The sequence below is a fragment of the Nerophis ophidion genome, linkage group LG02 (assembly GCF_033978795.1).
Source record: "Nerophis ophidion isolate RoL-2023_Sa linkage group LG02, RoL_Noph_v1.0, whole genome shotgun sequence".
Lineage (NCBI taxonomy): Eukaryota > Metazoa > Chordata > Actinopteri > Syngnathiformes > Syngnathidae > Nerophis > Nerophis ophidion.
Genome location: NC_084612.1, coordinates 25,811,424 through 25,834,725, shown reverse-complemented (window position 1 = coordinate 25,834,725; position 23,302 = coordinate 25,811,424). Strand labels below are relative to the sequence as shown.

Here is a 23,302-nt window from a genome sequence, read left to right as displayed (position 1 = left end):
CATCATCATTTATGATACTAGTTGGTCAACAACACAATCAATGCATGATCTACTAAAGGTTTGCGTGTATTAAATCACAAACAAACTTAATAGCACAATCTCCTTAGCGTGTTTGTGTTCATGTAAAAATGCAGACTATATGCTTGATTGACTGATTGATTGAAAAATGTAATGACATTTTAAAAAACTGAATCCATGTAAGGCTTTAACAAGGCAAATGGATGGCACATAAAGCCAAAAGGCTTGTTTCCATTGTGGTCCATTAAATATTCATCTCATTTGATACATTCAATAATGAAAAATATATAACCTGTAATATGTATATAAAAAAATACGTTAAACAATTGATATATTATGTACAAATACACAGTATACAGTCAGGTGATTTGAAAAACAGTATATACAAAAAAAAATGGGGAGGGGGTATATACACTATGTACATGACACTATGCACATGACTATGCACATGTTGACCCCAAGAGTGTGCAAAACAGAATTAAAAAATATGTATACACTATAACCACATATAAACCGGTTGGATGCTTCGGAAAGTTGCTGGGGATACATTTTAAGTCAGATCAGGTAGAGGTTGAGCTGAGCCAAGATTTTATGGCAGTTTTAAAATTTAGTAGGGGTGCTCAAATTTTAAGGTCTGTTGGTAGTGCATTCCACTGTGTGGTGGCAAAATATTAGAATGCTGGTGACTGGAACGTTTACAATACTCGAAGGAGGAATATATTTAGCACATGCAGTTTGATTTATCAAGACTAAATTTGTTCGGCCGCCACTCTTTTGCATCTATATTTATATTTATATTTGGGTTTGCGTAAGCTGGCAGAGGAGGCGATTGCGCTGCAAAGACAGACGATTAAGGGGATAGTCCATCTGTGTGTGAGTCAACTTGTTTGGACTTTCAGAAATACAAATAATAGACTTATTATGTAATTATAATTGGTTTTATAATTGTATAGTCGCTAAATGATTTTTTTTTATTAATGGGGCTCTTTTTTTAATGTATTGGAGGCACTATTGCATTATTTTATATCTCTTATATGAATAAACCACTTGTACCATGCATGTTATTGCATCCAGACCAGGGGTGTCAACATTTTTTGCCGCCAATGGCCAAAGTGAAAATGTGCCGATGGGCCACAAGCCAAAGCCAGCGATTTTAAATAGGGATGTCCCGATTCAACTTTTCACTTCCAATACGTTACCAATAATGGAGCCTTAAATATTGTCCGATACGGTTATTGATCCAGTACAATATCAGCAGGAATCACACATACACTACTTGTATTAATTTTTAGTGTGGAATATTAGAAAAGCCTTGGTCAAGTGAAATGAGTCAAACAGAGAACAATGGTTAGCATAAAAACCCTAACCTATTTATTATTAAACGTCCAGAATACTTTCGAATATACCTTGGAGACTCCGTATGTAAAAGTAATATGCAACTATAATTATTCGATACTTTATATATTGAAAAATGTGCTGTTTTAGAGTGCAATATTGTTCAATGAAGGACATTTATTACGTGTGTCTAGCTTCTGTGCTTAGGTGTTGTGGAGCTGCTCGCTCCTAGTAGCCTATAGCCTAGTATGTTCACCTTTATCTTCACTAATATACAAGAAACAACCTAACTTGTCTGCTTATGGAAGGACGTGTATAAGATGTTAACTGGCTCTCCAGCTTTGCACAAGTAAATGTGCTGCAGGACTGCTTGTATCGGCAATTTTACATGCAAATTGATATCATCTGATACTTATTTTCTGCTGATAATACACTAATATCTGATTTTATTATCGGATAAGGACGCCCTAATTTTAAGTTTAAAACAAAATGACTAAGCGTGCCAAATTTGGTCCATGGGCCCCAATTTAAGCACCTCTTATTGAGATCATTGCAGACGCACTATCACGACACTTCATTGCCTCCCAGAGTGTATTTTCAGCATACCGAAAAGAAATCGTGGTATCTAGATGACATTTTAATAAAGCCTAAAAAAGTTGGTGAATACAAACATTTGTATTATATTTGTGTGCTGCATGTCAAAAAAAAAAAAAAAATACGCAAAGCAGGTTCACCCATATGATGCCATAAATGTGGAAGGAAATTAGTGTCTCCATGGGTACAGTGTAGTCATAAAATTCTCATTTAAATAGGGCGGTGTGCACCAATTTTTGTACTTGTTATCAATTGTACGCACAGTCTTAGTAGATCACCTGCAACACGTTCACTAAAAGTACATACAATTTTACAGTTTGCACACATTAGTTATCACTCTTTTTTGGATCTTACTATAACACGCACTCAGCCTTCACTAATAAAGTAAACACAAATTAGATGTATTTTTTAATGACTTTGCACAACAAAGAGATGAAGAAGATATGTTGCAACAATTAAAATTATTATTATTATTATTATTATTGTTATTAAGGTTTATCTGAAATAGGGACAGATACAAAAACATAGACATCTGAAACAGTTATCCAATGTATGCATCATAGTGTTTGTAGCCAAAGCTAATTTACAACACTTGTCCCCAACAACAACAACAACCACAACACAGATCCAACATCATTAAAACAGGAAAATAAAAATAATTAGGCAAAAATGAGTCGATAATAATGAATATAGAAATAATACAGACAAAGTGAAAATTAGATAAAAGCCAATAATAATAATAACAACACAAAGTGCAGACTAGATAAAAACCAATTAGTAAAAATAAGTAAAAACTAAACATGGGAACACAATTGCTGCTCAACTGGCCATAATTTTGTTTGTTTTTTGAAAGTGACAAGTGCAGGTATACTTTTCAAAGTGTCAGGTAAAGAGTTCCATAGTAGTGGTCCTTTTATTGAAAAGGCAGTCTGGGCAAAAGATGTTCTACGGAATGGAACGCAACAGTTGCCTTTTGACATTGCTCTGGTGGTAGATCTGGTACCACTTTGCAGTCTTGTTGTAATTGCCTTGCAGAGGAATTGGGGAGCAGAGTTATCCAAGCACTTAAAAACCAGTTTGACTGTAAGTAACAACAATTTTTTGTAAAACTTAAAATATTGTATTTGGTTAAAATTAAATGTAGACATGCCATTGTTTTTTGTGTCTCGCTTGTTTTTTTGGTATTTTTATTTTGCTGTTTGTTGATGTCTTTTTTTGCTTTAGCCTAACATAAGGTCTAAAGATGAAGGAATTTCAAGTACTGTTACAAACATATTTTAATATGATACAAATAAATTAGTTACCTTTGAATGTGACATATTCGTTCCTATGATTTGTCTCACCATGTCTGACAGTGTCAATCCAAAAAAAGTCAATTATCTTTTGAAAAAGCTCTCATATTTAATAGTTGGTGTATTTACAGACCCTAGCACGTGCAACCTATAGTGTCTGAGAAATGCACTGAACTCCTATTTCAGACTCAAGTAGATTTTGTATTTCCATCGGCTTTGAATTTGCTGTTTTGCTAGTCCGCCACTGCTCCCATTGTGTCATTATCACAAACCACATCTAGCTCATTTTCACAAAAATAAAAAGGCATTGAAACCCCCACCTGCACAGCACCAAATGGCAAAACAGACTTATTTATGGACAAGCTAGTGAACATTGCAAAGCAGTCTGAGGTCTGATATTTCCCCCAGGAGGTAATAGAGGCCATAAATGCAGCTTAGGGAGAGGTGATATTGGACTTCCATTCACTGGCTTTAAGGGGAAACAGCTCCATTATGGAGGACAATGTTGCAACTGCTGGGTGGCGTAAATAGGCCACCATTTGCTATCAGGTTTGTCAGAACAACAGAATTAATAGATCCTACATCTCTTGATGGCAATGGTGGCACATCTGGAGCCAGGTTCAGTTAAAGCATTAACCTTGCAGAATATTTTACTTCAAAATATTTAAACATGCCCAAAGGGAATATTAACACTAACACATATTTGTCGTATTGTTTGTTACGCCCTACATCTTTTTGAAGTGAGTGTGTTTGTTTACTTACAGACGGCATTTTTGTGGCTGGAGTCCTTACTGGGCATCATCTTCACTCCTCTGGATTTCAACTCTATCGCTTTCTTCACTGCAAAAACAGGGAGAAGGGACATTTGTATTACATTTCAAACTTTGTGAACAACTTCTACACTGCTGATCCAATCCAAAGTCATCATAATGCACAGTAAGCATTAATTTCACTAACCACAACATGAGGTACATCTGGAAAGCCAATGAGATCCAACAGACAGTTTGTGTGATCGATTATGCTTTTAGATTTGATTGACACTTCGAGAGGTGTAGATACTACCAATAATGTTTGCATTGAAACATAAAGAATGATGAGATGTTTATGATATTTTAGCCTTCTCTTGTGTACTCTGTGTCTTGCAGTAAAGCTCAACACCACTGCAAACCACAACCACAAAAATAAACATACAAGCGAACCTCTTTGACAAATGTCAATTACAACCAGGGCCGTAGCTAGGATTTGACAAATACCGAGGTTAAAAATTGGTGGTTCGAGAAGAGCTTTAAAAGGCCCACATCGTGTGTATCCCAGCACCATGTTAATGATATTATATTTAGCAACACAATTAATTTCCAGAATAACAAAGGCTTTCATTGAGTTTGTTATATTATCTAACATCTATGACAGGGGTGTTCGACTTTTTACACTAAGGGCCGCACACTGAAAAATCTACGCAAGCAGGGGCCATTTTGATATTTCTTTATCTCAAAAACCAATACATGTGTAAAAATATAGATTTAGGCATCCACTCAGGCTTTGTCCCAGGGACCCCACAATATTTTGGTCCAAAAAATATTTAAAATGTGTCATTATTTTGCCTTGCGGTGAGATGGCGACTTGTCCCCCCCGCCTTCCGCCTGATTGTAGCTGAGACCCCAACGGGAATAAGCGGTAGAAAAATGGATGGATGAAAGGGTGTCATTATTTTGTATTATTGTTATTCAAGGTTTAAATCTCTAGATCAACATTAGGTCTATTTGTCAATATAACATGTTTAAAGATTTAATTTGTATGGCCTTTTTGTCAAAGAAAACCCTGTTTTGTTAAGGAAAAGAAACACAAAATATGCAAAAGTTTCCCCCAATAAAATTTTACAGTGGAACAATTGAGATTATATAATAATTGGAGCCTTAAAAATGTCAACACATAACAACATTGATTTTAATTTATTTTATTTTTTTTTAGCAGTGACACAAACAAAATCCTACTAAAATTATTGGGGATCCATTAGGGTCCTACTCATTAAAAATGAACAACTTTTTTTTTTACTGTTTACTTTAAACACAATCGTCTTGAGATCAACTTCAGATTCATCCGTCAAATATAACTTTTATTGTTTTTTATGTATTTAGTTTGTTCTTAGGCCCTTCTTTGGAAAAAAACAACTTTGTTTTTTATATGGAAAACACAAAATACGCAACAGTTTCCCCAAAAAATGCCTCAAAGTGGAATATTTAATGTGACATTGATTTTGATTAATTATTATTTTTTAAGGATAATAACAGTCTGCATGGCAGCTTTGTGTTATTAGAGTAAAGTATTTTTTCCTTTTTTTTCCCAAGATGGGGCCACTGTAGTGGCTGCTGTTGGCAGGAGCTCTGTGCTCTTGTGTCATTCTTTTGTGTTTCCCTCTTGTTTTCATGTGTTATTTTATATATATATATATATATATATATATATATATATATATATATATATATATATATATATATATATATATATATATATATATATATATACATATATACATATATACATATATATATATACATATATATATATATATATATATACATATATATATATATATATATATATACACATATATACATATATACATATATATATATATATATATATATACATATATATATACACATATATATATATATATATATATATATATATATATATATATATATATATACAGTGGGGCAAAAAAGTATTTAGTCAGCCACTGATTTTGCAAGTTCTCCCATTTAAAATGATGACAGAGGTCTGTAATTTTCATCATAGGTACACTTCAACTGTGAGAGACAGAATGTGAAAAATAATCCCAGGATTTCACATTGTAGGAATTTTAAAGAATTTATTTGTAAATTATGGTGGAAAATAAGTATTTGGTCAACCATTCAAAGCTCTCACTGATGGAAGGAGGTTTTTGCTCAAAATCTCACAATACATGGCCTCATTCATTCTTTCCTTAACACGGATCAATCGTCCTGCCCCCTTAGTAGAAAAACAGCCCCAAAGCATGATGTTTCCATCCCCATGCTTCACAGTAGAGATGGTGTTCTTGGGATGCAACTCAGTATTCTTCTTTCTCCAAACACGACGAGTTGAGTTTATACCAAAAAGTTCTATTTTGGTTTCATCTGACCACATGACATTCTCCCAATTCTCTGCCGTATCATCCATGTATCCATTTTGGTATAAACTCAACTTGACGTGTTTGGAGGAAGAAGAATACTGAGTTGCATCCCAAGAACACCATACGTACTGTGAAGCATGGGGGCGGAAACATCATGCTTTGGGGCTGTTTTTCTGCTAAGAGGGCAGGACGATTTATTCACCTCTTTGCTTTTTTATTCCACTTTTTCAGGGTTTTTTTTGTATTTTTTTTGTCGTATTTTTAGAATGTGCTTAGGGGCGTTAAAAAATTACCCGCGGGCCACACTTTGGACACCGCTGATCTATTACAATCAGCCTGATTTCGTAACAGTCCACTTTTTGTTATTAATATGCTGAAATTTAGCGTATTAAACAATTTTATCATTATTAAAATATGAATGATAAATTTTACTATACATATTTTCAACTATGAGCGGGGATTGGACCCACGGGTATTAATGACGCACACCATGACAGCTACTGGAAGTCTAGTGGAGAAATGTGTTATCGTATTCTTATCAGTGACAGAGCATGATGTGGCTAGCAGTATGTTTGCAGTAAAAAAATTTATTTAATACAGGGCTTGTGAGCAAAACCTGGCTGATATCCATCCATCTATTCATCCATTTTCTACCGCTTACTCCCTTCGGGGTTGCGGGGGCGCTGGAGCCTATCCCAACAACAATCGGGCGGAAGGCGGGATACACCCTGGACAAGTCGCCACCTCATCGCAGGGCCAACACAGATAGACAGACAACATTCACACTCACATTCACACACTAGGGCCAATTTAGTGATGCCAATCAACCTATCCCCAGGTGCATGTCTTTGGAGGTGGGAGGAAGCCGGAGTACCCGGAGGAAACCCACTCAGTCGCGGTGAGAACATGCAAACTCCACACAGAAAGATCCCAAGCCCGTGATTGAACCCAGGACTACTCAGGACCTTCGTATTGTGAGGCAGATGCACTAACCCCTCTCTCTACCGTGCTGCCCCTGGCTGACATGACAACGGTATTTTCCCAACAGAGTTTTATGTCAATTTCTTTCAGGTGAAATCAACATAAATTAAATTAGTACAATTTAATGTTAATGATATGTGAAATGATAAATAAATGGGTTGTACTTGTATGGTGCTTTTCTACCTTCAAGGTACTCAAAGCGCTTTGACATTACTTCCACATTTACCCATTCACACGCTGATGGAGGGAGCTGCCATGCAAGGCGCCAACCAGAACCCATCAGGAGCAAGGGTGAAGTGTCTTGCTCAGGACACAACGGACGTGACAAGGTTGGTACTAGGTGGGTATTGAACCAGGGACCCTCGGGTTGCGCATGGCCACTCTTCCACTGCGCCACGCCGTTCATGTTGACAGCACATTTCGGATCGGAGGATTATTTTTGGTAAAAGTGAACTTCACCGCGTTAAGTTTGTCAGGTTTGTCACTGACAGTTTAGTTATGTTTTGGTTTTTCCTCTGTGTTTGTTTTTATTTCCTGTCAGCGCTCTTATTTCTGTTCCTTTTCCTGCACGTCCCCCTGAGCGCTTGGTTCCCTCACCTGTCCCTGATTGGCAGTCCGGCACACCTGGTGGCAATTGCCAATCAGGCCACTATTTATACCTGCCTCTTCCTCCAGTCAGCGCTGGACTATTGTAGCTGTAAGCTGTGGACTGTTTGCAGTACCCTGTTTGCAGCTTGCTGGTTCTTGGTTTGTGTTTTTCTTGCATTTTTTTGGAAATTAAATCATGTTTTCATAAACTAAGCCTACCATCTCTGCATCTTGGGGTTCGTCACCGCCAACACTTACTGACAACGTTGCTGGAGTTGGAGCCGGCTGTGCATGACCAAAGATCGTATTTGTGAATGGATGATCTACGGCATATTGATGTACAAGCGCTATATAGCGCACACCAAAGATCAGACATATTATCATCTTTTTAGCATTTTACAAAATACCGATGACATGATTTCAGTGTTCTCAAGGGTAGTTATGGCCATGATTACAACTGAACATTCAGTTGAGTTGAGTTTATTTCGAACATGAACACACTTACAATATGATACATCACATAATTTCATGTCATTTCTGTTTACAACCTGTCTGAGACGGAGTAGGAACAAGCAAAGCTAATGTAATCCTGCACCATTCCCATTTCAGAGCACTTACTAATAGATATGTTCAATTAATGTCTTCTTTTGGAATGATTAGTACAGCAGTTCTTGTAATAGAAAATTAAGTCAGTTATGATTAACATACTAAGATCAAAAATATATAATTTTCAATTAAGGTTGAAGGTGTTTCTTAAGATTTTTCTTCCTTGTATCTTGTAAGCATCTTTAATTTGAACAGTTGATCTTAAACTAGATCATACTTGTACATCGTTTAACTTTTTTGCTTAATCCATTCCAGAATTTATCTACACATACAGATATGCTAAATGTCTTTAGTGTTGTACGTGCACACAAATGTTTTAAATTAATTTTTCCCCTGAGGTTATATGTTTCTTCTTTTTCTGAAAAGACATGTACATTTTTAGCTAGCAGGTTGTAGTTTTAGCTGTTAGCAAGTGTACCAAATCATTGAATTTCAATAATTTTGATTCAATAAATATAAAGGTTTTGTATGTTGTCTATATTCAACATTATGCATTATTTTAACAGCTTTTTTATGTAACACGGTTGATTAATAAATAGTACTTTTGGAATTATTTCCCCATATTTCTGCGAAATAACTCAGATATGGTAACACGAGCGAGCAGTAGAGATTATGTAGTGATTTTTGGTTCAGATTATATTTTGCGTTATTCATTACTGAAATAGTTCTTGTCATTTTATGTTGCATATTTTTATATGAGATTTCCTGTTAATTTGTTAATCTATTATTACACCAGAACATGTTTTTTAAGTTACTCTTTTAATGTCTACTGCATCTACAGTATTTGTATTTGTCTTGGACTTTTGCTTCTACTGTTACCAAATAGCATTACTTTAAAACATTATTTTTGTTGTGACGACTGAATTTATGGTGCAGATCTTGCTTTGGATTTCTAATTTTGTGGCCAGTTAGAGTATGCTTGTGCACTCCAAGACGTCTAACACAGACCCGAACGACAACAGCAGTAGCAGTAACAGCATTGAGAGCAAATTAGGACATATGAAAGAAAGACAAGATTAAAGGACCAGTCGGAACAAGTGTGGTGGAAAATAGGAAGTGTGTTTTGCAGAGAATAACACAAAAGCCTGTAGTGCAAGTATTCCACTGAGAAATGCCTGGCATGAAAAGCAATTCCTTCTCTCTTAATCCTAAAGATACAAACCCCGTTTCCATATGAGTTGCGAAATTGTGTTGGATGTAAATATAAACTGAATACAATGATTTGCAAATCCTTTTCAACCCATATTCATTTGAATGTACTACCAAGACAATATATTTGATGTTCAAACTCATAAACTTATTTTTTTTTTTTTGCAAATAATAATTAACTTAGAATTTCATGGTTTTTAGTTTCATTAAAGTAGCATGCACCAAAAGGTCAAACTACGCCGACCTCTGGGTGTGGTCATTGAAGGCGGGTACATCCCTAACTCAATTCTTAATCTGGTTGATGTGTGGCCACCTGCCCCAAGACAGCTGTGTCAGGTTGGCAATCACTGTTTGCTTGAATAGCACCTCAGTGTATGATTCATTGTGTGGCTGGCTCCCTGCTGGGAAAGGTCTGCTCCCATCGGGCGGTGAGTGTATTGCTCCACTGAATGATAGTTTATAGATTAGCCTGCTAAAGCTGTAATATGTTTTAATTCATGGAATGCTGTGATTCATTTAAACTTTGTGCTGATCAGAGATTTCTCTACTCTGTGTTCCAGGCAATTTAGGGGACCTGATCAAGTCTTGAAAAATGCAATAATTTGTTTTGTTTAAATGGAAGCTCCAATCGGGAAAACTTTAATTTAACTTGCATTCAGAAAGTGACTTAATAAACCAACGCTGCTGCGTTTGACACGAATAGAACTGTCCGTGGGAGGTTGTTTTTTTGTGACAGCACATCACACACATATATATATATATATATATATATATATATATATATATATATATATATATATATATATATATATATATATATATATATATATATATATATATATATATATATATATATATATACATACATACATACAATTTACCCATCTGTCTTCTTGTTTCTAGAAACAAGGCAACTAGAGAAGTATTCCACACTTGTCTTTTGTAAAGTAAATCTGCACAGCAGATATGGGCATTAACAAAATGCCTACTCCTGCTGTAAGTCATTAAACAACTTGACAAATGCTAATATCCATTATTGCAGTTTCTATAGGGCAGGGGTCGGCAACCTTTACCACTCAAAGAGCCATTTTGACCCGTTTCACAAAATAAAGAAGACAATGGGAGCCACAAAACTCTTTTGAAATTTAAAATGAAATAACACAGCATAATGACTTTAGTTTTTTTTGCTTTGTGCTATGTGTAAACCAGGGGTCTTAGACACGTGGCCCGCACCTTGATGAGCAAATTTAATGTTAGTGCGGCCCGCGACTTTTATATGAGTTCCGCTTGACAGCATTTCACTTGTCAACCTTCCCAAATTCGGAAACCCCCCGAAATAATCGGGGGTGTCGGCGATTATGCAGATGGGCCACATCAGAGTGGCCAAAGAGCCGCATGCGGCTCCGGAGCCTCGGGTTGCCGACCCCTGCTATAGGGGATTTAAGCTATGGGGATACATTGGATTTAACTTTAGCCCCTACACACCTTCACTTTAAACTGCCAGGGAGATGAAAAATATAAATCGTACATGTCCCTTGCCTTCACCCCTTTTCTACTGATTACCAGTCTCAACAAATGTGTTGATAATAGTCTGGGGGTTCCTGTCCAATATCAAGTAAAATATCATACAAATCCAGCCAAATGTTGTATATCTACATTTTCCTTGTCTCCTTAATAGTGTGTAATAATGTGTTTTCTAAGTATAGTCATGGCTCTATTAGTTTTTAGTGACTGTTTATGTGTGATAACGTTGAAGGAAAAGGCATTTTTTTCTGGTTGATACAGTTGAACTTACCGGTACAGATAAAATGCGTAAACAGGGATGCACCCTTTTGGATTGTTGATCATGTCGTCTTATATACTAAAGATACTGTACAGCAGGACTAGTGCAATTGTAGAGTGTTTAACATACCTTGGTACTGGGCACTGAATCCTTTTCTTCTGTGATTGCTGTCTGAGGTGAAGTGTATCCGTAGCCAGTTTTTACTCGATATAACTGGGGAGGGCAGGGTTGTACCAGTTAACCTGAAAATGAAAAAACACACGAGAAAATGTAGTAGTGAATTTAAGATTAGGGCGGGATATCATTCGAAATTGGACGGTTCCGGTACATATTCCGGTTCCGATTTGGGTTACGATTCTGGTTCCTTGTTTTGATTATGGCTACCAATGGTTCTTGATTCCGATTCTTTTAAAAGGCAGGATCAAAAATGTATTAGACTCACAGGACTTTTTTCAAACAGTATATAAATACAAATCCTTTGAACTTAAATATTAATGTTATGGAGGTTATTTTCACTTTAATTCTTCTGGTCAATGGACTGAGCATTGGAATTAGGAGTCAACATTTTTAAATTGGTACGGTTCCGGAAAAAAACGGAATGTAAGTCCCACTTTCCCATTGACACTAGATGCTTAGGGCCCAACCTTATAGGATTTGGTTAAACATTGTAGTGATGCTAAAAGATATGATTTGAGATGCCGTTCAAGTGTTTATGTTTAAGCTAAATGACATTTCAACTACTTTGCACATCCTTTTTCTTGACACATGCAGCCTAAGTGGGCCATGCCCAAGTCAAGCAAAGAAGTTTAAAAGTTTGTTAGTTTTGCCTATTTTTATAGAAAATGTGTCAACATTTTTAGTTCCACGGCCTCACCTCTTCACCATCTCACTTCCGCCCTCAAGTTTTTTATTTGTGGACTCCTCAGTGCAATGCAGCCTTTGTTAAACTTAAGGAGAAGTTCACCACTGCTCCAGTGTGTCAGGCTGGCCCCTGACCGTTTGTTTGTGTTCTAGTTTTTTCCTGTGTGTGTAGTATTTCCTGTCAGTGCTCTTATTTTGTTGGTTTCCTGTCTTCCTCCCTAAGCGCTGTTTCCCCTCAGCTGCGGCTGATTAGCACCTGGTGTCAATCAGCCCGCTCCTATTTTTACCTGCTTTTGTCCTCCAGTCAGGGCTGGATTATTGTCATGTATTGTCGCTTCTGTATTGTCGTTCCTGTCGTGTCGTACCGTGTCGTGTCTTTGCAGCGTAGCGGTAAGCTAAATTCGTTAGATGTTTGTAGCTTACTGTTTTTGTTCCCTGCTTCCAGTTTGTTTTCATATTACAAGTACGATTTCTGTTTTCCTGCTCGCTACCTGCTAGTTTCCACGGTAGGCCCTTTTTGTTTTTGCTGGCTTCCATGCTATGTTCCTTTTGTTTTCTAGCTCCCATGCTAGCTCTCTTAGTTGGTTATCCGCCTCGTGCGCGCTTTTTGTTGTACCCCTTTGGTTTGTTCTTGTTTTTGTATCTTTATTAAATCATGTTATCCTATCCAATGCCTGCCTCCATCTCTGCATCTTGGGCTTTGTCACAAACTAACTCTGACACAGTGCTCACTATTGCTGACTCCAGTGAGCAGTTTTTGGTCGCGGTAGGTTCCACAGATGTTAGAGTATGTGCATTGCTCTCTCAACTCAGTGTCAAGGATGGTAAGTTGCATCCTTGGGAATATATGTCAAAAATAATTGTAGCCAACCGAGCACAATTATGACCGAGATGACCGGAACTGCTTGCAGTCAAAGTAAGAGAAAGAGGAGTGGAGACATTAGTTAGAAGGAGCGGCCTTGCCTTTTCAGGTATGGACTGACCACAATAACTTAGAATACCTTAAGTCTGCCAAACGGCTGAATTCCAGACAGGAAAAGCGGTCACTATTTTTTAGTTGTTTTAATTTCACCTTGTCATACCGCCCTTGCTCAAAAAACACCAAGCCTGACTTTTTGTGTCTTATTTTTGACTCTGAAAAGGAGGTTCAAGAAGCCATGACTAAATTACCCAACTCATGTTTTGTCTCTGCCTTGCATTATAAGATTGAAGACATGGTCAGGAGATAGAACAACATGCCTAATGGCCTCTTAGTTGCCATACGAACTATCATTAAATTATGCTATTAGAGGCCTGGTAATCCTTTGGGCCCACAATAAAAGGACTACTAGTCATCCTGGGGTAAAAAAATCCTTTGTTTGTGGTGCAACAACATTTTTGTTAATGATGTCACTGAGTATGTCTCTGCGTGTCCTGTATGCACTGCTAACAAGTAATCTTCTCAGAAACCAATAGGGGAGTTGAATCCCACGTGATTTCCCCACTGGTCATGATCCCACATTTCCGTGGACTCTGTCTCAGGTTTACAACCCTCTGAAGGGAAGATTGTAGTTCTAACAGTGGTAAATAGATTTTTGAAAATGACAAGTTGTATTGCATTTGTCAAAATTCCCTCAGCCAAGGAAACAGCCGAGACATTACTTAATCATACATTCTGTACTTATGGTTTCCATTAGGATGTTGGGTCCAACCATAGTCGTTTGTTAAGAATGAGTTCTGTGCTTTGCTGGGGTCAACGGTCAGCCACAGTTCCGGGTTCCTACCCCAGTCCAACGGTCAAGCGTAAAGGCTGCACCAAGTACTGGAGACACAACTACGGTGCCTAGTATCTCAGAATCCCTCAGCACGGGTTGAGCAACTTATATGGATGAAGTTAGCCCATAACAGCGTTCCTTGTTAACACACTGATCTGTCCCCTCATCATGTTGTTTTTGGTCATCAACCCTCTCTTAGTAAGGGGCGCGGGAAGTTGGCAGACCCGATCCTGTTCTGTCTCCATGTAATGTTTCTTTGCTCTTGAATGGGACTGTGCTGAGAATCTTAATTTCCCCTCGGGAATTAATAAAGTACTTCTAATTCTGATTGTTTGTTCTCGTTGCCTGTCACATATTCCACAGTTCACTCTGTGTTGGTCTTGGTGCAACTCTGTATGTTGACTCGCAATAGCCTTCTGCGGCAGTCACAGTGCTACAATGTCGCTGCTGACCGCAAGAGAGCACCTGCCCAAGCCTATGCTAGTGGCCGGCCTGGCTATCCTCCAAAAATGTTCTTCTTCATGTAGAGTCCAAGAAGCTTTCTCCCAGGTTCGTTGGACCCTTTTCTATATCAAAATTGAAACACTCTGTCTCAATCCCTCATAAGCTGTCGAGGGCCATGCGAGTTCCTCCATGTTTTCATTCATGTCAATTCAACACTGCTAAGTTCAGCCCATTGGTCCGTCCCATCTTCCCCCCTCCTCCTGCCAGGCTCGTGGATGGTGGCCCAGGTTAAGCCAGCAAGAAACTGTTTGCCATTCAATGCCATGGTCGTGGTCTCCAGTACCTGGTGGACTAGGAGGGATGTGGCATTGAGGAAGGCCAGTGGATCTCCTCTCTGTTTATCATGGACCCCAGCCTCATATCCAGCTTTCATGATGCTGATCCTGAAGTTTCTGGGCCGTCAGCAGCTGGCCGTTGACGGAAGGTTCTGTAATGTCGGTCGTTTTTCAGACATGGTGACTCCGCCCTCCTCGGTGACCACCCTCTGTTAGTTTTTTTTTTATTGATTGATTGATACTTTTATTAGTAGATTGCACAGTTCAGTACATATTCGGTACAATTGACCACTAAATGGTAACACCCGAATACGTTTTTCATCTTGTTTAAGTCGGGGTCCACGTTAAGCAATTCATGGTATTGTCGGTCTCAGCCCTGGTGTTCCTAATCATTGTCTGGCTATGTCTTCCTATGTGTTCCCAATTTTCAGTCATCACAAGCCCCATATACAGTATATCCCTTAGCGGCCGTTCTGCTTTGTGCCAGTTCATTCATACTGTACTTCATGTCACATCACAGCATTCGTGTTCCTGATAAGTCTCGTTATGGACCACTGCCTGTATTTAGATCCTGTTTTCTGCCTACAACCTTTTGGACACCTTTGCTGTGTTGGACTGTCCTTTCTGTACTGAACCTTGCCTGGTAAAAAACTCACATGTATCTTGTCTGCCAACTCTGCCTTTGTGTCCTTCCACTGTCAAATCCCTGACACTCATGAATATTAATATGCAAAAATGAAAAGCATGTCTGTATTTTTTACATTGTTAAAATCAAATGTGGGTAAACCACCTCCGTGTGTCAGTTAAGTATCCACAGCCTGTAGAAATGTGCGTACATGAAACATTAAGTTATTGTGAGACACCAAACATCTGAAACTTGCCGTGAAAAAGGGCATACCTCAGGTGTTTGTGCAAAGGCCCCAGGTCATTAGTATACTAGAATCTAATCGGTTCCAATATCCATAACCAGCAAGAGAGAATGTGTTGCCTTTACAAAGATGATTTTAATGCTCAGTTTGATTAATAATACAATAAATCCATTACTATAATATGAATTTATGAACATATCATTATGACATACTGAGGTTTAACATCACTGAAAAAAATACTTATAATAAGAATTCAAAAAATTGTGTTGAATTAATACGATGTCAGTCAAAAGTATTAGTCCTTTGCTGCTGAATTGGCACACTTTCAGAGTTGGAAAATAATAGGAATAGCAAAGTAGAGACAATGATAAAAATAGTCCTGAATAATAAAAGTTCCCATTCTTCTGAAGCATCAGCACTGAGACTGTATTGGTTGCTGTTGGTAAGTCTTACATCAGTTTCAGCTCCTGTAACAGTTCCTTACCAAAAGAAACTCATGCACTTGTAGTAGAGAAGACAAAAAAATGATAGTAAAACAAGTCAAAAAAAGGAATTGATGTGTAGACTGCATGCTGCCTGAAATTTAGTGTTCAAACTCCCTTCCCTATAAGTGTCACTATAAGTGCCCTTTAATAATACCATGGGTAGATAGGAGAAGAAAAACACAGATAAGGAACGGGTCAGAAATAAAGTAGAAGAGGTTGTTTGAAAATATTAAGGGAACTTTATTGAGTGCTTATCGCAAGAGATGCATAGTTGAGGAGGTTATCGGGGCGCCAAAACAACAGTACTGAAAGAGACAGCTCAAGAAAATGTGAAATAGAAAGTATGCAATACTGAGACCGAAGCACAGCGCTGCCACTGTGTATGCCTGAAGGCAGGAGGAATCTAGTACACGACTCCCGCAATGTGTTGTCTCCTCAGTGGTTTGTTAGAAGCTTTGTGCAAGCTTTTCTAAAAGACTTAACTAGACATTTTGACAAGGGGCCTAATTGTCAAGGTCATATCATAAATGTTCACAGTAAGGTGATGTTCTACTTGGCTTACAACCTCTAGATCAGGGGTTTCCAACTCATCCCTGGGTTGCCACCCCTCTCCAAGTAGCTTGTAAGAAAGTCTGAAACATAATAAAATACAAAATACAGGTGTACACGATTTTTATTAGGGCATTTAAATGGAAAATGTAAGTTGTGAATGCTATGTTGATATTCTGGCAAAACAAGTTTGCTTCAGTTTGTTTGGGTTGAAACACACCCAAAAATAAATTGTTGCATACAAAAGTACCATTTTCATTTTGTAAAAGTAGCTTTTCGGAAGAAAAAAAATGGAGACGTCTGCCCAAAAAAAGGTCCTCAGTAGACATCTTCCTATCAGGACCTGTCCAACAGTAGGTCGATCAGATAGAATCAGAACATTCTGAACATGTTTAATGTCTGCAATTTAACTTAATTATTCTTTCTGATTTACCATAGTCCTAATTTAATCTGCCATGGTGATTAGTACCTGTAAATATACCGTGAAAAAATTAATGTAGGTCCATATATCTGTTTCAATACTACAAATGTATAGAAAAATACCGAGTTTTTGTGCACAGGACATATCCATATTAATCACAGGCATTGTAACCCCTTCCTTTTACTGTAATTCATCAAGAAAGAATGGAGCAAAAATAAACTGATCACACTCAAATATGTTTCATTGTGTTTAATATGGACTGCATTTATATTTATGAAATACTTAATTTTGACTGACTGTGAAAATAAATAAAAAAAATAATAATGTTGGAAGACTATATAATTTACATAACACAAATATATTTCACAGTCTTTTTGGGGCTTTAACTGTTATAACCCTGTTGTAGAAAAAGAAAACCTTTGTAGTGTTCTATCTGCATCTGTATAAAAATAGATATTTTGATGTGATGCACTGTGTTGATGAAACTAAAGCATCCAAAGTGTGGCGCATTTGCTATTTAAAAACAGCCATCCGCGACACAATTTCATGAAACTACTACTCCACGGAAGCAGGAAGGTGGTGCACGTGACACAGTCAAAAGTGTCTGATGTGTAAATCAGTTGTAGTTGTGCACCTGCTGAGATGCATCATCATAGCTCGCTATGTTGTACTCCAGAACATTCCTTCAAATTTTATAGTGAGATTTGAAAACAACCAGCTTGCGCTCTGCAGGGGTCCTCTGTGAGTTTATTTATGTCGGTGTGGTGTAGTGAAAAACAAAACGTGATGGAGGTCACGTGATGAATTCTACATGAGCACTATGCATCAAATTACCTGTGCTGGGTAAAAGCCCAAACTACGATTTATACAATTTTTTTTTTGAAAGCCTGTTTGGAAGTGTGTTTATAGGAGCTACTCAAAGGAAAACATAATTTGGCTATGATGTTATTAAAGTGGAACTGAATTTTCTTTGGCGCGTTGCCTATCATTTACAATCATGAGAGACGAAATCACAAATGTACATATTTTTTTTGCATTCTAAAGATAAAAAACCCTCTTAACATACGGCTAATTTGGGTCCCCTGTGTTACCTTCAAAGTCCTCTAAAACATCTTCCAAACCCATTGAATATACATGTAAGTATATCTATATAATGTAGTAATTGACACTTAATATGTACAATATTTACTATATATTGGCTAAGTTAAGCATTAGCAGAAGTTATATTCTTGGCACATTTATTTCAGTGCACATAGCGATCGCTTTCCTACTTCTGGGCCTTTAAGATACGGCTAATTTGGGCATTTGCTCATGTTTTGGACAAGTGAGAATTCACAACCTTAACTTTTTTTAAGCTGAATATACTGAGGACAAACTACTGGATATAGAAGCTGAGCGAACACAAAGAAACGACAAAACATTGGAGAGACGGCAGCCAAGAGACTTAGGATCGTCATGACCTGGTAGCAAAAATGTGAAGTTTGCTAAGCTACAGTATGGCGATAGATTTGCTTCTGTTGCACTGAGAGGTACAAAATGTTATATAGACAGAAGCTTTTTGTATCTGGTGAGGAAGACACCGCTCAAAGAAACTGCATCACAATAAAAATAAAAATAAAACTTGGCACAAACAAACCCTGCAGTGGTAATAAACTTTGTTTTACCTAATGTAATCAAAATCAACTGGAAAAAAAAACACCTCCCTGGCCAGCTTCTCTAAACAGACCAATGTCCACTGACAGGAGTAAGTCACTATAATATTGTTAATGATACTTGCAGCACATAATGCTTGTTAGTAAAACAATTTATACTGTCAAGTTAGCTGCGTACAAACAAAACATTAAATGTGGGCTAAATACTTTACACTATAATATAATTGTTCATGTTTTTTTAGTCACTAAAGTTAAAGATAAAGTACCAATGATGGTCACACACTCACTAGGTGTGGTGAAATGTGTTCTCTGCATTTGACCCATCCCCTATGTTCACCCCCTGGGATGTGAGGCGAGCAGTGAGCAGCAGGGGTGGCTGTGCCCGGGAATCATTGTTGGTGATTTAACACCCACTTCCAACCCTTGATGCTGCGTGCCAGACAGGGAGGTAACGGGTCCCATTTGTATAGTCTTTGGTATGACTCGGCAGGGGTTTGAACTCACAACCTACCTCTCTAACCACAAGGCCACTGAGCAGGTATATCTGTCCTATTGCATTGTGTTGTGCATTAAAAGCTAGCTCTTCTTCTTTCCTCTTGCTAATGCCAGAGCATGCCGTCGAAAAACAGTACCTCAGTGTTTGTTCTTATATAATAACAATGTCGCTACAGCTTGGTTTTTATACAGGTTATGAACATAAATTAAGTTGTTGGCGGTTTTTGGATACAATTTTGGAGGGATTTGAAGGCAGGATGGGTTGCTCCCATCCGCTGCATTGTTACGCTGCAAAAACTGAAATCTAATAGCATTATTAAAAATGGCACTAAGAAATATTACCCCCAATACTTTTTAGACGGAAATAAACATAATGACAACATAAAGGAAGTAGTCGAAAGCTTTAACACTTACTTTGTAAATATTGGACCAAAATTGGAAGAAAGGATTCCAGATCCAGTTTCAATTGAGGACTATAATGATACCATAGAGCGAAATCCCAACTCCATGTTCCTCAGTAATGTGACACAGGAGGAAATAGTAACAATCGGGAAAAAATGTAAATCTAAGACTTCAACTGGTTGTAACGGAATTGATATGGAAACGATAAAAAAGGTTATTGAAGAGATCTCAGGACCATTAATGTATATTAGTAACCTATCATTTCAAACAGGTACATTTCCAAACAAAATTAAAATAGCTAAAGTTGCACCAATTTATAAGACTGGAGACAAACATCTATTTACAAATTATAGACCTGCTTCTTTACTTCCACATTTTTCTAAAATCATTGAAAAACTGTTCAATAACAGATTAGAGAGTTTCATAAATAAACATAGAATACTTGTAGAGAACCAATCTCGATACAAAGCTAATGTTTCAACTTCAATGGCTTTAATTGAAATTACAGAAGACATTACCAATGCAATAGATGGTAAAAAAATGTGCGGCAGCAGTGTTTATGGATCTAACTAAAGCATTTGACACAATTAATCACAATATTTTTTATCAAAAAACTAGAACAATATGGCTCCGGAGGGTTAGTTTTAAACTGGATAAGAAGTTATCTAACGAACAGGAAATAATACGTGAAACTAAGCGAAAACACTTCTACAACGCTAAATATATCCTGTGGTGTACCTCAGGGATAAATAGTAGGACCTAAACTATTCAATCTCTGTATAAATGACATTTGTAAAGTTACTAGAGATTTAAAGTTAGTTTTATTTGCGGATGATACAACGGTGTTTTGTTCAGGAGAGAACACACAGAAGATAATACAAATAATAAAAGAAGAAATTAACAAATTAAAAACATGGTTTGACAAAAACAGACTATCATTGAATCTCAGTAAAACTAAAATAATGCTATTTGGCAGAGGTGGGACCAAGTCATTGTTTTGCAAGTCACAAGTCTCAAGTCTTTGCCCTCAAGTCTCGAGTCAAGTCCCGAGTCAAGACAGGCAAGTCTCAAGTCAAGTCCAAGTCCAAACTGAAAAGTTTCAAGTCAAGTCCCAAGTCCTGCATTTTGAGTTTCGAGTCATTTCAAGTCCTTTTAACCACAGACTAATATATTTACACAGATTGTGTATGCTTTTAAAACGCCGTATGTATTTATTACAAAACAAAATATTGCTGACATTGCACTTCATAATAGCACTATTAACCAGTTATTTTAAAAATGTAACTCATTCCTTTAGAGAATAAACACATTTGAAAAAACAAGTGCAACTGTAATTATTTGCACAAAAGTGTTATCATTGTATTTCGATGGCATATTGCATTGGAACTAGTTCCACAGCAGTTTCCATCCTGTTTTTACCTTATCCCATTGATCTCATCTCATACTGTATGTGTTTTAAAGTGTGTGTACACATGAAAACCATAAATACATGAACATAACAATGAACAGAGTTGTACTTTTTAGATGTCAGGGCCCTATGGAATTTGTACACATATTCTTAATACAGTATACATTTTAACTGACCTTTATTTGACTATGTTTGTCTTTTTGTAGGTGGCTAAAATACGTGGTGCTGCTGACTGCCGTCTAACGTTACGATACTGTGTGTGATACATTCACAAACGTAACATTATGTGTAGGTACCTCATGCAGCACTGCTTAAAAAAAATCACTTGACAAAAAGTATGAATAAGGTAGCGAGCTGCAGTGGACGCAACAGTTTGTAGTGTTTGCAATGACTTATAACCATAGACATATTATAAGTAGACCCAGCATTGGCTGCTGTGACGCGAGCAATTTGGCCGCCATCTTGAAGTGGTGATGAGGAGCTGGCGAGCAGCCCAAACTGACAGTTGAGAGGTAGAAAACAAAGATGCCGAGCTGCAGTTCAGCGTTTGACTGCTCAAATGAGCGGACTGTTGAAAATAGGAATCGGGTGATTACTTTTCACAAGTAAGATTTAACATTAACATTTTATTGGTAGTATTTCGTGAAAATAATATTATCACAGAGTTGTGAAGGAGCAAAGATCTTCAATATTTGTATGTGAAAATCACAAAGAAATCTTCTGGAGGAGGATGACCCCTCTACTGGTATTTGGTTTACAAACTTTCAGCCACACCTAAAACAAAATTCACCAGGCACCACTGATTATGATGCATTCATCATTTTAGGCAAAACATAAGACAATACTCCCTTAACAGTATAATTGTAACCAGGAATAAGTCTTCAAGTAACAATATTCAAATACTAACATTGTTGGGTAAAACAGACTTTGGTTTTATTCTGAATCCAGTGAAACAGATTGGTGGCTTTAGCTGACATAAAGACTTTCAGGCTTTTATATATGTTTAAGTATTTGGCAGACACTTTTATCCAAAGCAAAATACGTGAAAAATACATATAAAACAATCACTGTAATCATGATTGTTTAGGGGAAGAATGTAATAGAAAATATCAATACAAAGTGTCAAGACAGAATAAACTCTCAGCTGTTGCAGCAACAGAGATGAAGTCTATTGGTCCGTAAGATGTATAGATATCTAATATATTCATACATTGTTTATGTAGGATACACACATGTATATATAACTTAATCATATTGTTTCTTGAACTTAAAAATAGCTGACCGTTTTTTTCCCCCTTCTCTGGGATTATTATTCCCAGTTTTTATCTTGGACGTCTGGTCACTTATAGCATATAAGAATATTCTATTACTGTTAAGCAAACTATGAACACGCCAAAACATGTGTCCTTTATCGTAGTTACACGTATGACAAAAAAAGTGCATGAAAATCAGTGGTATTCAGTGAGATAAAATGCACTGACGGTTCATTGCTCCTGACAAATGAATTGCACTGAGTGGAGTTGATCACCACTCCAAGATGGCGGCCAAGCGTCTCGTCTCCTCAGCGCCAGTAGTGGTCGATGCTGCGTGTACTTATAAGATGTCTATGGTTCTAACGTTAGCAGTGAGTTTACAGCCTCACGATTTAACTACACAGCCAATAAAAGTTACGTTACTCAGCCAACAAACGTCAGCTTACATTCAAAACTTACCCTTCATTGTGCAACTTCAAATGTCGAACGAAGTTGGAAGTTGTTGCGTCTCCGTCTGTAATCTTCCAACCACATGTTTTGCATACGGCAATTCGTTATTTGTTGACCAAATCGTTGTTTTAATACCCGAACAAAACTATTTTTGGCATCATTTTTCCTCACTGGCGCTTTTGTTTAAGAGCTCTTCTTCGTTGGTTTTTCTGCAATTTGATTGGATGAATGCTGTGTGACGAAAATAACGTGAATGTAATTTGATTGGCTGTTGTTCTGACAGGTAGCGCGCACACAGTCACACACCTTGTACACGATGGAAGATACGGAGCGCTCCTGAATAACTTTTTAATCGTTGGGTTTGGGGGAAAGTAGCAAGTCATGTCAAGTCAAAAGGCTCAAGTCCAAGTCAAGTCACAAGTCA

At 37.4% G+C, this 23,302-nt stretch overlaps 1 protein-coding gene across 1 annotated transcript in view; it reads right to left on the bottom strand.

Annotated features, from left to right (window-relative positions):
• The window catches only part of LOC133538691 (CUB and sushi domain-containing protein 1-like), a 1,135,806-nt gene that overhangs the window by 455,982 nt on the left and 656,522 nt on the right, over window positions 1–23,302 (bottom strand). Inside the window, exons 6-7 of the mRNA XM_061880405.1 lie at window positions 11,630–11,742; window positions 4,002–4,079 (exon numbers count right to left, since the gene is read on the bottom strand). Of these exons, the coding sequence (XP_061736389.1) occupies window positions 4,002–4,079; window positions 11,630–11,742 (191 nt within the window). The remainder of the gene's footprint in view (window positions 1–4,001; window positions 4,080–11,629; window positions 11,743–23,302) is intronic.